The sequence below is a fragment of the Achroia grisella genome, unplaced genomic scaffold, assembly GCF_030625045.1.
Source record: "Achroia grisella isolate CSIRO2021 unplaced genomic scaffold, CSIRO_AGI_Agris_v1 utg1847, whole genome shotgun sequence".
NCBI lineage: Eukaryota > Metazoa > Arthropoda > Insecta > Lepidoptera > Pyralidae > Achroia > Achroia grisella.
In genome coordinates, this window is record NW_026712687.1 from 413,195 (window position 1) to 427,584 (window position 14,390).

Sequence of the window (14,390 nt, forward strand, 5' to 3'; positions counted from 1 at the left end):
GAAAATGCTTAACCGATTTGAGTGCGATTTTCACAAATGTATTATGGTTTCATTCCCTTGAAATATTATGTCTCTTGTAATCCAGTCGGTTTTAATAATACACATACAAACTTCGTATATAAATACATAGATAATTATAACGGAATACGGGTGTATTGACCGATACAATCATATTCATGAATACGAATGTTTGTATCGTCCGAGAATCGACCCCGCGACCATCGGAAGTAAAGCGGTGTGCTTAAACAGCTAGACCGTCGTACCTGTTATTTGTCATAGGGTCATTACATAACAAATATAAATCTTAGATAAAATATTTTCAGTTTATTTCATTAAATTACATAATAATTATAAATGATAAAATATTTTTGGTTGATTTCATTAAAGTACATAAGTATGGTAAAAGCAAAGTAAACACGATCGAATATAGAACTTATTTCATTGTGACGTTAGTTAGAATATCAAACGCCACCGCGCCACATAAATGAGTATATTTTCTCTAGAAATTTATATTTGGCGGTCGCATCCTGCCGCATGTTCTAGTTTCTCACATGTGGTATTTGTTCCCCATAAAAATCACTCGCAGTCGCTTCCATCGAATATCGTATGAATGTCTTTGATGCGTGAATCATGCTTTATTTGGGTTATTACGACCACTAGGGTTGCCATGGCGACGAGAATGAATACCATGGAGTGAGTAGCAGTCTCACAGTACCCGTCCGTCCAAATGTAGCGTATCTGTATTTTGAGGTTTTTTATAACTACTACTGTTATTTTCAATTCCAGCAACTTTATAATCAAAGTAAAAATATCGATTTTCTGATTACAAATTCAGCCCGTGTAAATAATGGCATAAATGCGAAAATTATGATTATCACTAATTATTTATTTATTTCTACTAACTCTATTGGTTAGCATTGCGATATTATTGGCAACCCTATCTGCAACTTAGAGAAAACAATGAAATATATCATTCTATATTCACATTTTAATCTTTTAATCTGTGTCATTCACAGAAATGGAAGTGAAAACCAGCTATGAATGGTAACGTAACTTGGACATTGTTTTTAATTTGACTAAAACCACCACTGAACTCCTATGACCTAGTAACCATTGTGGTGAAATCAAGTGGACCTGCCTTCATCCTGATCAAGGTTCTTTCTTCGTTCTTCACTTAATCCTAGGTCCTACAGCAATTACCATGCTCTCTTTCACACGGCTCATCCATTTTTTTTACCATTAATATTTTTTCCATCTTTAATTAAAAAAAAAAACAAATTGCTTGCTCATATAGTTTTAAAACTAAAACTAGCTATACAATTATGACAATTTACAGTAAATAACAAAAGAGTAAACACCATTATTCATCATTGCAAAAACAATCATCAAAAATCCATTTAGTTTTTTAGTGAAGATATAAAAAATAACATTCTATTAAGAGCCTTATGGTTTGTGCAGTTAGTTAAAACTTAAAACCATTTAGAATATGACTGGATACATTGTCGTGAATTTAATTAATTGCTCATGCACAAATTATGTATATATATATATATATATATATAATAATATAACTATAGAAATCTTGTGTTGCAGTGTCTGTTACCTAACTACTCTGTAACAGCTTTAGAGTCAGCCTTCTCGAGGTAAACCAGTTAGCACATGATTTTAATTTAGCAGTCATTCAGATTAGACTAACAAGCCATAAAAAATCTAGAGAATTATCCATTACTTAAGAATTTAATAAAACAAAATATAAATTTGGTGGTCTATGAATCCCTTATATACTATTTTATAGTCCAATCTTTATATTTAAATATTTCTGGATAGGGCCAATCCAGAAATTTACATGGCAAAACAATGTTTGTCCAGATACCTAGTAATTAAAAAAACTACACTTTTCTCTTATTTGGCAGTTAGTTAAAACTATGACCATGAAGTGGCCCTAGATAGGGCCATGAAGTGATATTCTAAATAGTCATTTTGTAATTGTATTTCTAAATAGTAATTTAGTCATTTAACTATTTCTATGTAGAAATAGTTAAATGACAAAATAATGTTTGCTCAGTCACCTAGTTATTAAAAAAAACTATACTTTCGTCTGCTTTTGGCAGTTAGTGAAAACTATATGGTCGAGCGCAGTGATGGCTGGCTCATCCGTCATACTCGTGAAACGAGTGCTGCTTGTAGGGACTGGTCTGCTCTTATCACTACGATTGATTTAATCTTATTGCATATTTATATTTGACCCAAAAATTAGTGCTTGTTGGTAGTTTGTATTCACACGTTTCGACTTGTAAATGTAAACTTACAAGGATTATTTAAAAGAGCAACACACAAGTTTCTTGCTCATTCTTCTTGTGATGAGACAGCTTTCCGAACGGTGGTAAAAAACAAATTGTTATGACTATTCAAAAGTGCTTAAATTAAGTTTATTTGAATAAATGATTTTCTATTCTATTCTATTCTATTTAGAATATCACTGATGGTCCTATCCAGAAATAATTTATATAGCAAAACAATGCTTGCCAGTCAACTAGTAATTATAAAAACACATTTTCTGCTTTTGGCAGTTAGTTACAACTATTTAGAATATCATTCGACACATTGTCTTGAAATTTGCAATTCAAATTATTTGCCACAATACATGTTACGGACCACTACGTGAAGAACAAAACTAACTAAATGAAAGTGATGTTTGCATGTTAAATTACTAACCAACTCCTGACTCATCATTAGGCATAAACAATTTCCTATTTGAAAACATTAGAAACTAGATAACCAGCGCTACTTCGTCTATGTCATATTATCTTTGTTATCAATCAAATCAATATCATAAATTCCTGTAGGACATTTTAGCCACTTATGAATGTCAAGTTTTATGTATTAATAATTTTCTCTACCATTTTTCATTGATACTCAGGTTGTAGCATCACATCATATAATATATAGCCTATATTATATGATGTGATGATGTATACTTAACAAATGGGCTAACCAACATTACAACAAATTTCAAAATCAGATGTAAGTTGGAGTCCATTTTTCACAATCAGCCGGCCATGTATATCTTATATACCTCTTTATAAGAATAGTAACTAGCTACTCACCCCGGCTTCGTACGGATGTATTATATATATAAACCTTTCTCTTAAATCACTCTACCTATTAAATAAAACTGCTTCAAAATCTGTTGCACAGTTTTATACATTTTAGCATATGTAGAGACGGACAGACAGCAACAGCGACTTTGTTTTATACTATGTAATGAAGAAGTAAAGATTCAAATTCAAATAAATAGTCGGACAATAGGTATGTGGTGTGGTATTGAAATAGGCCAAGTATGGATATGCTTAATCACATTAGCACATTAGATCTTATTATCATATGTGTGAAGAAACCAAATTATTTGTGTACAAATTATTAAGTTTTCATAAGAATATTAGGAAAAATTTATATTCAAATCTGACTTAATAATAAGGTTAACTCAGATTTGAATATAATTTTTTTCTGAAATTCTCAGCCGGAAACTCAACTAATATAAGTATTAAAATCTTGTGTCATAAAATTTGTAATGAAACTCTTCAGAAACAGCTTGACTGGTTTTTATGTAATTTTTGGTGTATATTTGATATGTCTGAGAATAGGTCAGACTATTTTTTATAGTCCAAAGTGATAACTGTGGCCCTATCTGGAAAGATTATACATGTCAAAACAATGATTGGATAATCTGATCTAATTAGCTGGTAATTAAAAACAAATACTATTACTTAATTTAATATAAGACTGAAGGGTTTGATATTAGGGAATAAAATAGGGATCAGTGGTCCTTCATTTAGTGCTTGTAATGTCATGATGATCTCAAGCAGTCTCTCCTGGAAACCATATGGTTAATTTCTGGTAAATTGGATACAACAGACTAACTAAGCTGACTTCATATGACTACCAGTAAAAGGTGGTAAGATAAACATCCTACCAACTTTGACTGGTGTTCCTCTAGCATAAACTATTACCGCAGATGCAATTCCATTATCATAGACAAAAAATAAACAATTTCTTATGTAGGCCCAAATTACACAGTGAATCAAATGTTATAAAAACTAGTTGGGAGTTGGATGGGAGTTTATTTTTACAATCATGTGTCAAGAATGTTCTATAAGGATGTACACTTGACTAAAAGAAAATTGTCAATAAATTGTATAATAGTTATTTAAAAGAGGAAATTCACTAATTCCTAGTTGGTACTTCTAAGTTACCACATTACATGTTTATTTTGTCTATAACTAAGACAAATATTCTTAATATTAATAAGATAGAGGCTTGCAAAAGTTGCATCTGCAACGAATTTCGAACGTAACGAGGTCAGTCTCGCCTGGACAAATATATTTCACAACGACAGACCATTCATGGCTAATCCAGCCATCTCGTAATTGGTTAACTAACTTAATAAAAAACTTTTTAAATGCATTACAAAACATGTTCCGAAAACTCACCTGTATTTTACTAGTATTATACGATGTAACTCTGGGAGATATGCCCTCAAACAAACGGCAATACGAAAATAAACACGCAAAAAGACGACACAAACTGTTAGTGACTTATTCGTTGAAATATCTTTAATGTTTGCAAATTTATTAATACTTGTCACAAGTAAACACAACACCAAATATAATTCAAATCACTTTTTAAATCGGTTTATGGTTTAATAAAGAAAAAGCACTTAATAATACGAAATGTAGACGTAAATAAACAAAACAAAACAAATCAACCAAAGCGGAACAAACAGCACAAGAAAGCGTAAGTACTGAACTGAACGAACCGAGTGTAGGTAGGTATAATACAGTATAGTGAACTGAAGCTGACTGACGGTCAACGTGACTGACGGCAAGCAGAATAGTGTTGCCAGACCTTTATTTTATTTTGCTCCAATGTTGTTTAATTACTTACCCGACAGGTTATTGTAATTATGTTCACTACTGATGTTTCGGAATGGCTGTTGCAGAAAGTTTAGTTATAAGATCAAGACGTTTTGATGACTATTATGAAAATTACAATGTCCAAACATTTTAATATTCATAATAGTGGAAATTACTCTAAAGAGTAATATTTCTTCTTAATACAAGGTAAAATACACTACATTTCCAATACTACAACCGTCGCTGGAATGACAGCACAGACTCTACAGAACACATATCTGTCTACGAAGGGGATATGACAAGATACCTTGAATATGAGTGTTTTGAAATAAGAACCGCCTAAGTATATATTTGCTTTGAGACGAGACCAAAATTTAAGATACTAGAAATCGCACACTACATATAATTCTCCCACCTCAGACTAGACTTCACTCTGTGTACTTGTTTCTTACGTTTTTGTAGCATTTTGGATTCGCGTTTTTTGTCTTTTGTACAAAATTGTACACATTTATTTTTATAACCATGGGTCCGAAGATGGTGATAAAAGTCACCCCGAAAAAATTGCAACTGGTCGTGCATCGGAGTTGTTCAACGTAACTTTCCTAACTCATTTCCGGAATATCCTGAAAAGGAGGCAGAAAACAATTTCCTTGTACAGTTTTTTTAAACTATATGCAGGTGAAAATGAGCAAAGCGTAATGAAAAAAGCGATGACTAGTGATGAAAATTAATTCTGTTTTTATAGAATGGAAATAAATTATTGTTATTCGAAAATTGAGTCGTGTTTAGGAGCTATAGTATGAGGATGAATTTAATTAATTATTTTATGAAATTGGATTAGCAAATATGCTGACGATCCATCTGATGGTAAGCGGAATCCGTCTTATGGATGATAATGAAAAGATGCACCTGGCGGGGCACAAAATTACCATGAAGTTAGGTCAGTTAGCCCATCGTGATGAATTTCCCATGAATTTATCACGGTGGTTTCCAGGAGGAACCACGTGAAGGTCAACCTGACATTGTACATTGTCAGCAATGGGGTTATGAGTCCACATTACCAACAATCCCCATCCGCTCAGTGGAAACCGTCGACTATATATATATGTATATAAATAGCGCTATGGTCATTACGTTATACCACTCATGCGATGTCATTCCAGAGAACGAAGATGTCATCCCTCTTATAAATGAAAACAAGATGACGACAAGACAAATTATCGCGAAATTAATTTTAATATACCCACTGCCACCCTTGTCAAATTACCATCAGTTTCCCATAAATAATTTAATAATAATTGCACAATTTGAATTATATTTACATATTTATATACATCTCTATAATATAAATGGAGGAGTCCCAATATTGAGATCATTGTAGGGACGTTTGCGAACATTTTATAATGTTCTCTAATTTTTTAAGCTTATTTCTACCCATTACTATAACATTGTTGTAAGTAAAATTATTATTTACTTTGTAACCTATTATTAAAGATATTTCGCCTTAAAAATCTAAGTTATAGGCTAAATATTTTTCTATCACAAACAGAGGAGGTTTTATTCTACTTATCAATGGGCCGGTACACAAACATTCGACTAATACCAAGCAGATGGAGAATTTCATAAATTGTATTTTAATATGATAAAATATGGATTGCGAAAATGGACCATGAACATTGTTAAAAAAATTACAGATTCAAATTCTAATATTAAAACTATTTCAGTATAAAAATCGTGAAATTATTATCGAACTTGTTCAAAATGGCTTGATCGATCAATTTTACGTTTTAGTGTTTTGTATTCGGTGATTGTTATTTTTGATTATACTTCAGTGGACCATCACTTTACTCATTCTAATATTAAAACTATTCCAGAACAATCAGCCATGGATCACCTAACGTTTTACATCGTGTAAAACTACCTACATATTGCAGCTGCCCACCTCACCCCAAGTTACGAGATAAACAAGGACCCACCAAATGGACAGACCGTCGCACAATCATTCAACAACTCGACGACCCACCATATGGAGAAGGCGGGATCCCCAATGGGTTTTCAAATAACGATCATGCAAAGGATATTTTATATAAAAGGAAAGGCGATTACACAAATATGGTTGGCGAAACATCCAGCGATTACGAGGATCCATTTGATGAAGAATCTTCTCCTATAGGTCCAAGGAGACATGACGAGGGATTTAAGGTTATAACAGGAGGCAAAACATTTGAACATGATAAAGCAACAAAAGAAAAGAAATCAAATACTCCTAAAAATGACGATGGAAATTACTTACAGGTAAAAAAGTAATAATAGTAATAAATTTATAAGTAAATATCTGACCCCGCGAACTTATTGGGATTTTATTTATGCAGAGGGCAAATAAGGAAACACCATTTTATTCGCAGTCGTCTTTTTTTATTAATATGTTTTCTCTTTTTATATACAAATAATATATGTCAATATAACAAAGGAGTTTTATGTCCAACAGAACTCTGTTCCGCCTCAGAATTTTAATAATATGTCAAAGGTTTTTTGAAGTTCAGCTACGCAATAAATTTCTGAACGCACTCTGTCTGACAAGTACGAACAGTTCGTATGGGAAAATAAAATTGTTATTTGTACTATTTTCCATGCAATTTCATCATATTTTCTCACCGATCAAACCTTTCCTGGACTTCCACGAATATTTCAAGACTAAAATTAGCCAAACACATAAATGTTTATATTAACTTTCTTTAAAGAAAAATTATTTCTGTTGTATTTCAGAACTTATTTAATAGACTGACTGAGTCGGCGTGGGACTAATCATCAAGGAACAATTTGAAGAATGGAATACGATTATGAGCTGTTCTAGGGCACTACTTGAAGAAACCGTTACATACTGTGATTATTTGATATTTTTAAAGAGTTATTATAAATAAGCGTCTTGCTTTAAAAATGAAGATATTTGCATACAACCTTTCATCTCCCTTTTTTACCCCTTACAACAATTTTTCGTTTTTGTTTATAGAAACTATTTACGCAATATAGTGTATTGGTAATTTTGCAATTAAATTTAAATAGGCGTTCATGAGTACTTTTAACTATTTATATCATAATCAAAGTTATAATAATGGTATTACAAACAGTATAATAACTGATAGTATAAAATTAATACAACTAAACACATAAAGAACCGACATACAAATATAATACATAAAATATTATCCACCACAACCTTAATAAAGAAAAAGCCCCTCCGATCGATCCCCCGTCCAATTCAAACGGGGATCGAAATTACGACGGCCTGAGCCGAGGTTCGAACCCCCTAGTGGTGCTCTCAGACTAAAGTCGTATCCGTCAGGCGGGAGTTGGCCTTCAGCCGCTCCATAAGTCCTTCCGCGGGTTTGGAGTGCCATCTGCACTCGCCCCTAACGTCCGGTGAAGCTGTAAAGGCCAGCTACGGCCAACAGCATTAGAGTAGACCGAAAAAAAAAATAAAAAGACTAACTGTAAGACTAACGGACTGATGTTTGTAGCGCGTTGTTTTTACCTCACCACTGTAGATGTGATGTTATCTGGAGTATCTGCCAACACTCTACACCCTTCCATTAGTACCTCACTAATGGAAGGGTGTAGAGTGTTTTTTAACTTTTGATACAAGTACATACTCTATCTGCCTCTAACCAATTTGGTTTGGGTAATCAATTTGGTCACAACTCATTAATTCATTAATTGCATTTAAGTCAACTAATTTCTTGTGTTTGAATAGATGTTTAAATATTATTTATGATAAGCTATGTATTATTTAATGTTACAAGTGCAATAAAGCATATATATAAAAATGTATAATTAATATAATTTTCTTTCTTTTGAAACTAACAATTTTGGTAACGACTTAAGTAGGTAACCATTTGACGTCTTTGAGTGTTGCGGTAACAAAAACAATCTTTTATAATCATAATAATGGTAAAGTTTATGTACGACAATAAAAAATAAAAATGAAAGACAAAATAGTTTTAAAAATGTCATTTATTGACTTTCAATTAAGTTTAATATTGATAGGTATACAATTTTTTTTATTTTTATATGCTTCTAATATTTATATAATTATACTATACAATTTCGTGGGTGTGTCCTCGTGTTTTCATTCAGATTATGCGCCATTTCAATGTTTTCTAGCAATTCTGAAATAAATAGTTGCGTTAAAATTTGTAATAATCAATACATATACCTAGATATATCATTAGCGGACTCCGCAAATGTTGGTTTGCCATATAAATTAAAATCGCTATTAAGAAATAGGGATCCATGGAAGAAGGTTGATAATTTAAGACAGTATGTATTTTTTAATGGCAAATTATAAAAAAGGTTTGTCCAATAAATAAAAAAAATGTTAGGGATGAACAACTCTGATAACTTAAGGTATGTAAAATATATAATAGCCGATTCTCAGACCTACTAAATATGCATATAAAATTTTATAAAAATCGGTCAAGCTATTTCGAGGGAGTATGATAACTAATATTGTGACACGAGAATTTTATATATAAGAAGATAAAGCATAAAACAGGGTTCATATTGATCTAAATGTACCAATTATAAACATTTGTGACTGTAAACAAAGGAATGCAGTAAATATTAAGTATTAACTTATTAAAACCAAATAATAATTTGACATATTGGTCCTAAGAAATGACAACACTCCGGTGTTATATGAGAACACACTATAGCCATGAGAACTCATGTATATATTGTTTTTTATTGAGTTTTTGGGCTATTGTCAGGTGCTAAGACCTATAGCATTGCGACCAGAATAGATCTATCGTGCTCGCCCTTTTTCAAAATTCGCTACCTAGACCCATGACGTACAAGAATTGAAGGATATTCTTAAGAAAGATGGTTTTTATCCAACATCAATACCAGAGGTGAGTTACTTGATGCTTTTATACTAACCAACTGTCTACAATTCCTAATATCATGTATACAGACAACGGTGACCACTAGTCATAATTAATAAAAAAATAGATAAATTGTATTTCACCTGAGTTTAGGTGAGAAACGCCTCCTTCTTGTTTCATTGTTCTCGATTTCCTGGGCTGGTGTGTTCTCCTGTAAAAACAGTATGTTATCTTATAAAAGGTTTCTATGATCTTGACTTATATGACTTTAAACGGTCAATACTATGGCACATACCATAGTATTGGCCGTTTAAAGTACAGGCCTCATCCTCATCATCTTAGTGATTCGGAATGGTGACGTATGTGTGGTACAACGGGCATCACATGATTATTAGGGGGTCTGAGAGCTTTTTTGCCATACCAGAAACAAAATTTAATGAGCACATTTTATTAAACAGTTTTGTTCCTTTCTTTCCAGCCTTTCTTTTCATTTGAAAGAAAGTGACAAAAAATTAATATTTAAAAGGATTTTAAAGAGGTTTTAGTTTTTATGAGAATATGGAGCTATGTAAAGAACTAACCACTAGTGCTCCGGATAAGGGAACGATATCTCCCTTCGGTGGGCCATACTCCCTGAATCCAGGAGGTCCGTACTCTAGAAAACCTTCAGGGGCCTGAGCCAAGGATCTGGAATGAGATGTAAAAAATATTTTAATTATCTAACTCCGGAATGAAAAAATAGCTAAAAACTATCTCAATCATTTCAGCTTTGGAACAAAACAAACAAAATAAAACTAACCACTTCATAATCGATCCATTATTTTTTAATTGCTATGCCACAAACATTTTCCGTAATTTAGATAGTTATTGAAGTAAACAATCTTACCCAGAGCTCTCCACTGCACTCTTCACCGCAATTTTGCCTTCAGCAATTTGCTATAATAAAAAAAAACAGAATGAGATATTCGAAAAATTAAATCTATACAAATATTATAAAGATGTAATGTTGTTGAGTTTGTCAGGTTGTAGCGAGTCCTACAGAACCGAATTATTAAAAATTGATTTGAATAGAGGTTGGGATACAGATAACCACTTCGACCTCATTATAAAATAAAATGTCCCTCAAAAAAAAAATTAATTGAACATATAAAAATGAATTACCCTTTCCAATACTTTCTCATTTTCAATATTAACAATGGCTTCTTCAATATTCTTGACTCCCTCTACGACAGTGTTAACTTCTTGCTCCACCTCTTTCTGTATCCTTGCTTCCACGGCAGCAACTTCTGCGTTATTAACTATTATTGCTGCACTGCGTTCTGTAGCATCAACTGCTGTTTGCACATCATCTTCAGTATTTCCAATAGAAGCTTCAATGTCAATATTAAGTGATTTTCCTTGAATTACAGATTTTACAGCAGTTTCAGTGGCTTCATTGGCGGACTCTGTAGTTCTCTCTTCAACTACTTGAGATTCGGTAGCTGCAACTTCGTCGCTTGTTCTAAGTTCTCCTGTTACTGAAATGAATTCAAATATTGTTATGTTCTCATGAATATCTCATTAATGATAACCTCTATATAATCTGGATATGAGTCATGATTGGAGCGATTAAGAAAAATATTTCTTATATAATATGACCCTATAAATTTCTAAACAGACATACAAATACTTAATCTGAAGATGACTTTAAAATTATCAATGCAGCCGATGCTAGGGTTGGTGTGATAAATATATAATAATAAATATATATATCACGTTAAGCTAGCTCTTGTGTTATGGCAGATAACTGATACAAATACATAGATATTTTTTTTTGTAAATACATACATATTATACAAACAATACACCCACACGGAAACAAACAATCATACTCATGAATACAAATGTTTGTGCCGTGCGAGGAATCGAACCCGCGACCATCGGTCGTAAATTGGACCACCGAGGTCACGGCTTCGGCGGTCTAACTCTTGAACACATCGCATTACTTCCGATTGTCACGGGTTCGATTCCTCGTACGAAACAAACAAACTATAAATATGATTTGTTGTATTGGTCTGGGAGTTTTCTATGTATGTATTTATGAAAACACAATACTTAAGTATTTCTATCAGTTGCTAAAGTAGAGCGTGTATTAGCTATGTATAACTCTCTAGCTCTCTTTAGATTGTGACCAGATGGCGCTTTGTGAATACTTTAGGATAACATTTATAATACCTTCTACAGCTACATCAGATCTAATTTCTGCATTTTCTGTCACAGCACTGCTAATTTCTTTCACGTCGTCATTGAATCTGGCTTCAATTACTGCGAAGGCTTGTTCTGTGATGACTTCAGGTAGACTTTGCCTTGTGATGTCTTGGATAATCTCTTCGTTCTTGGGTGGGCCGTATTCGCGTAAGAAATCTGAACCGGATGCTTCCGTCTCTTGGAATATAACATCTTTTAGTGGATTATCTTCTGGTTTCTGTTGGAGATCAAAGCATTGTAAATAATATACACTCGCATTTAATAGAACTGTTATTCTATTAAATGCGAGTGAAGTTAATATAGTACGTTGCTTTTCCAAAATAACATCAGGATTCAATTCTAGGTTGGGCAAATTTAGAAACCTTTGACATTGCTTGCTGCTTTTTTATATCATTGTGCATTCAGAGTTTGCTTAATTTAATTCTTATAATACAGGGATAAGTGTGAGTTTTAATACATTTTTCTTAATGATTTTTATTAAACTTATTCTCAACTTTAATACATACCTACATAACATAAAAAACCCATATTACAAATAACAGCATACTTGTATGCAAAATGACAGATAGAGAAGACTGATAAAAGGAAAAGAGAAATGTCAAGATAGACAAATTTAAAATAATGATAAGTGTGTGAACAACGTGGGAATTACAAGCAAGTAAGTTTACATCGAGTCTGGTAAGAAAAGGTAACATTACCTGTTGAGTTTCTGACGGCAAATAAAAGGCTGGACCCTTAGGCCTCCATCCACTGGGCAGGTAAGGTCCAGATCCTAACGCTGCAGCGGAAGTTACGGCGATGACGAGAAAAGCGAAAGCCTGAAACAAGCCAAAAAGCCAATTAATAATGATTCTGAAGACAATAATCATTTGACTTAATGATGATGAATTATTATACCCCTATATCTATATTTATTATTGATGGTAATGAAATGCATCGCCTGCGATAACGGTTTACGTTAGCAGAGCACCAGTGGAGGATAATAAGATGAGTATGAGATCAAGTCAATTAACCGATGGTTACGTACTCTCCGAGAAATATCTATACGAAAATTATAAAACTAAAACCACGATAGTTGTTTACAAGGGAGACCGTATGAAAGTCGACCTGGCATATTATTGGTAGAAATGAGGTACCATTAGTCCCTATTAATAACACCTTCCACCTCCCGCAGTTCCATATTACCTGTTTCTGGACACCCATTGTTTAACACTAAGCTTATAAACTCCGATCGATTAAATATATTAAGACGATTACAATAAAGAATGAAAAACAAACTGTAATAGTGACTAAAATAATAATCTGAAATTCGCTTATAAATACCAAACGCAGTAGTTGAGTTTGAAACGCCGATAAAAAAATATACAATAGTTAAGATTCTTGCTAGTTCTATTTAATGGAAGTAGCGAGTCGAACTTGACTGTAGAATTCAAACTAGTAAACAAAAATTCATATTTAAATTTGTATAATATGAGTCTACTACAAAAATCTGTCCACTATGTAATGATCATGTTACAAGTATATACGTATGTATTAATTTTGCCAAATGAGCCACTTTCCAACTTAAGCGTCTTTTTCATTCGATTAAAATATATTTAAAAAAATATTCCCGCCAAAATTTTCACCCAAACAATAAAAATGTAGATTAAACATATTTGAAATATAATTAATACCACAGATTAAATAATAATATGCAAAAAGAAAAACTTTTTTTATATAAAAGTAGTGAAACGCTTTTATTCTTTTTTTTTTTAAATAAATGTACACTCTCATCACACACAAAATTATTTTACTAATTAATTGGTATGAATTTATTAATCCAATAAATTATTACCTTCATTTTGAGATCTTTGGAATAATGCTCAAAATTAAATGATGCTCGATGACAATTTGATCTCGTTTTTATATCGACGTGATTATTAAAAAAAATGACCCACAGACATCAAGGCCTAGTGTACGCAAATATTTGATTTATATAAATCCGATTGTGCAATTTTTAATGCGAATATTTAGTAGGGTCGAAGGTGATTTAATTTTGTCTGATGTATTGTCTAGCTTCCTATTTATGTATCTATTTTGAAAATAAAAGAATTCGGCAGTAAATTAAATAATAAACCATATTAAAATGATATGTTTATACGTCGACAATAGAAAAAAATCTAAAGTGACATCTTAATCTTAATCTTAATACAATATAAATAATAGTAGGTATATGATATAAATTTTGTAAGTATAAATGTTTGTTACTCTTTCACGCAAAAACTACTGAACGGATTTTGATGCAACTATACAGTAATATAGCTTATATATCGCATCGCGGGCACAGATAGTATTCTAGAAAAATATACAA

At 32.3% G+C, this 14,390-nt stretch overlaps 2 protein-coding genes across 2 annotated transcripts; one reads left to right on the forward strand and one right to left on the reverse strand.

The window, feature by feature from the left end:
* The first annotated feature begins 6,300 nt into the window (after positions 1-6,300).
* On the forward strand, positions 6,301-7,767 carry LOC131841604 (uncharacterized). Its single transcript, XM_059189925.1, has 3 exons — positions 6,301-6,366; positions 6,788-7,208; positions 7,680-7,767. Exons 1-3 carry the CDS (start codon positions 6,317-6,319, stop codon positions 7,716-7,718), a joined length of 510 nt encoding a protein of 169 aa, XP_059045908.1. The 5' UTR covers positions 6,301-6,316; the 3' UTR covers positions 7,719-7,767.
* A 1,195-nt stretch (positions 7,768-8,962) lies between these two features.
* On the reverse strand, positions 8,963-13,243 carry LOC131841570 (uncharacterized). The gene is made up of 8 exons (XM_059189889.1): positions 13,226-13,243; positions 12,739-12,858; positions 12,008-12,257; positions 10,955-11,310; positions 10,680-10,729; positions 10,375-10,480; positions 9,937-10,004; positions 8,963-9,079 (listed from the first exon to the last, which is right to left on the reverse strand). The coding sequence occupies exons 1-8, from the start codon at positions 13,241-13,243 to the stop codon at positions 9,061-9,063; spliced, it is 987 nt and encodes a 328-aa protein (XP_059045872.1). The 3' UTR covers positions 8,963-9,060.
* Between the last annotated feature and the right edge of the window lie 1,147 nt (positions 13,244-14,390).

What these genes read in the sequence shown, in the direction of transcription:
- LOC131841604 (XM_059189925.1), top strand. Translation starts at nt 6,317, where the DNA reads ATGTTCTCTAATTTTTTAAGCTTATTTCTACCCATTACTATAACATTG. An exon ending in CCCATTACTATAACATTGTT is followed by an intron (nt 6,367 to 6,787) that starts GTAAGTAAAATT and finishes AAACTATTCCAG; the next exon opens with AACAATCAGCCATGGATCAC. An exon ending in ACGATGGAAATTACTTACAG is followed by an intron (nt 7,209 to 7,679) that starts GTAAAAAAGTAA and finishes GTTGTATTTCAG; the next exon opens with AACTTATTTAATAGACTGAC.
- LOC131841570 (XM_059189889.1), bottom strand. An exon ending in ATGAGAAAGTATTGGAAAGG is followed by an intron (nt 10,730 to 10,954) that starts GTAATTCATTTT and finishes TTTTTATTATAG; the next exon opens with CAAATTGCTGAAGGCAAAAT. An exon ending in AGTGCAGTGGAGAGCTCTGG is followed by an intron (nt 10,481 to 10,679) that starts GTAAGATTGTTT and finishes ATCTCATTCCAG; the next exon opens with ATCCTTGGCTCAGGCCCCTG.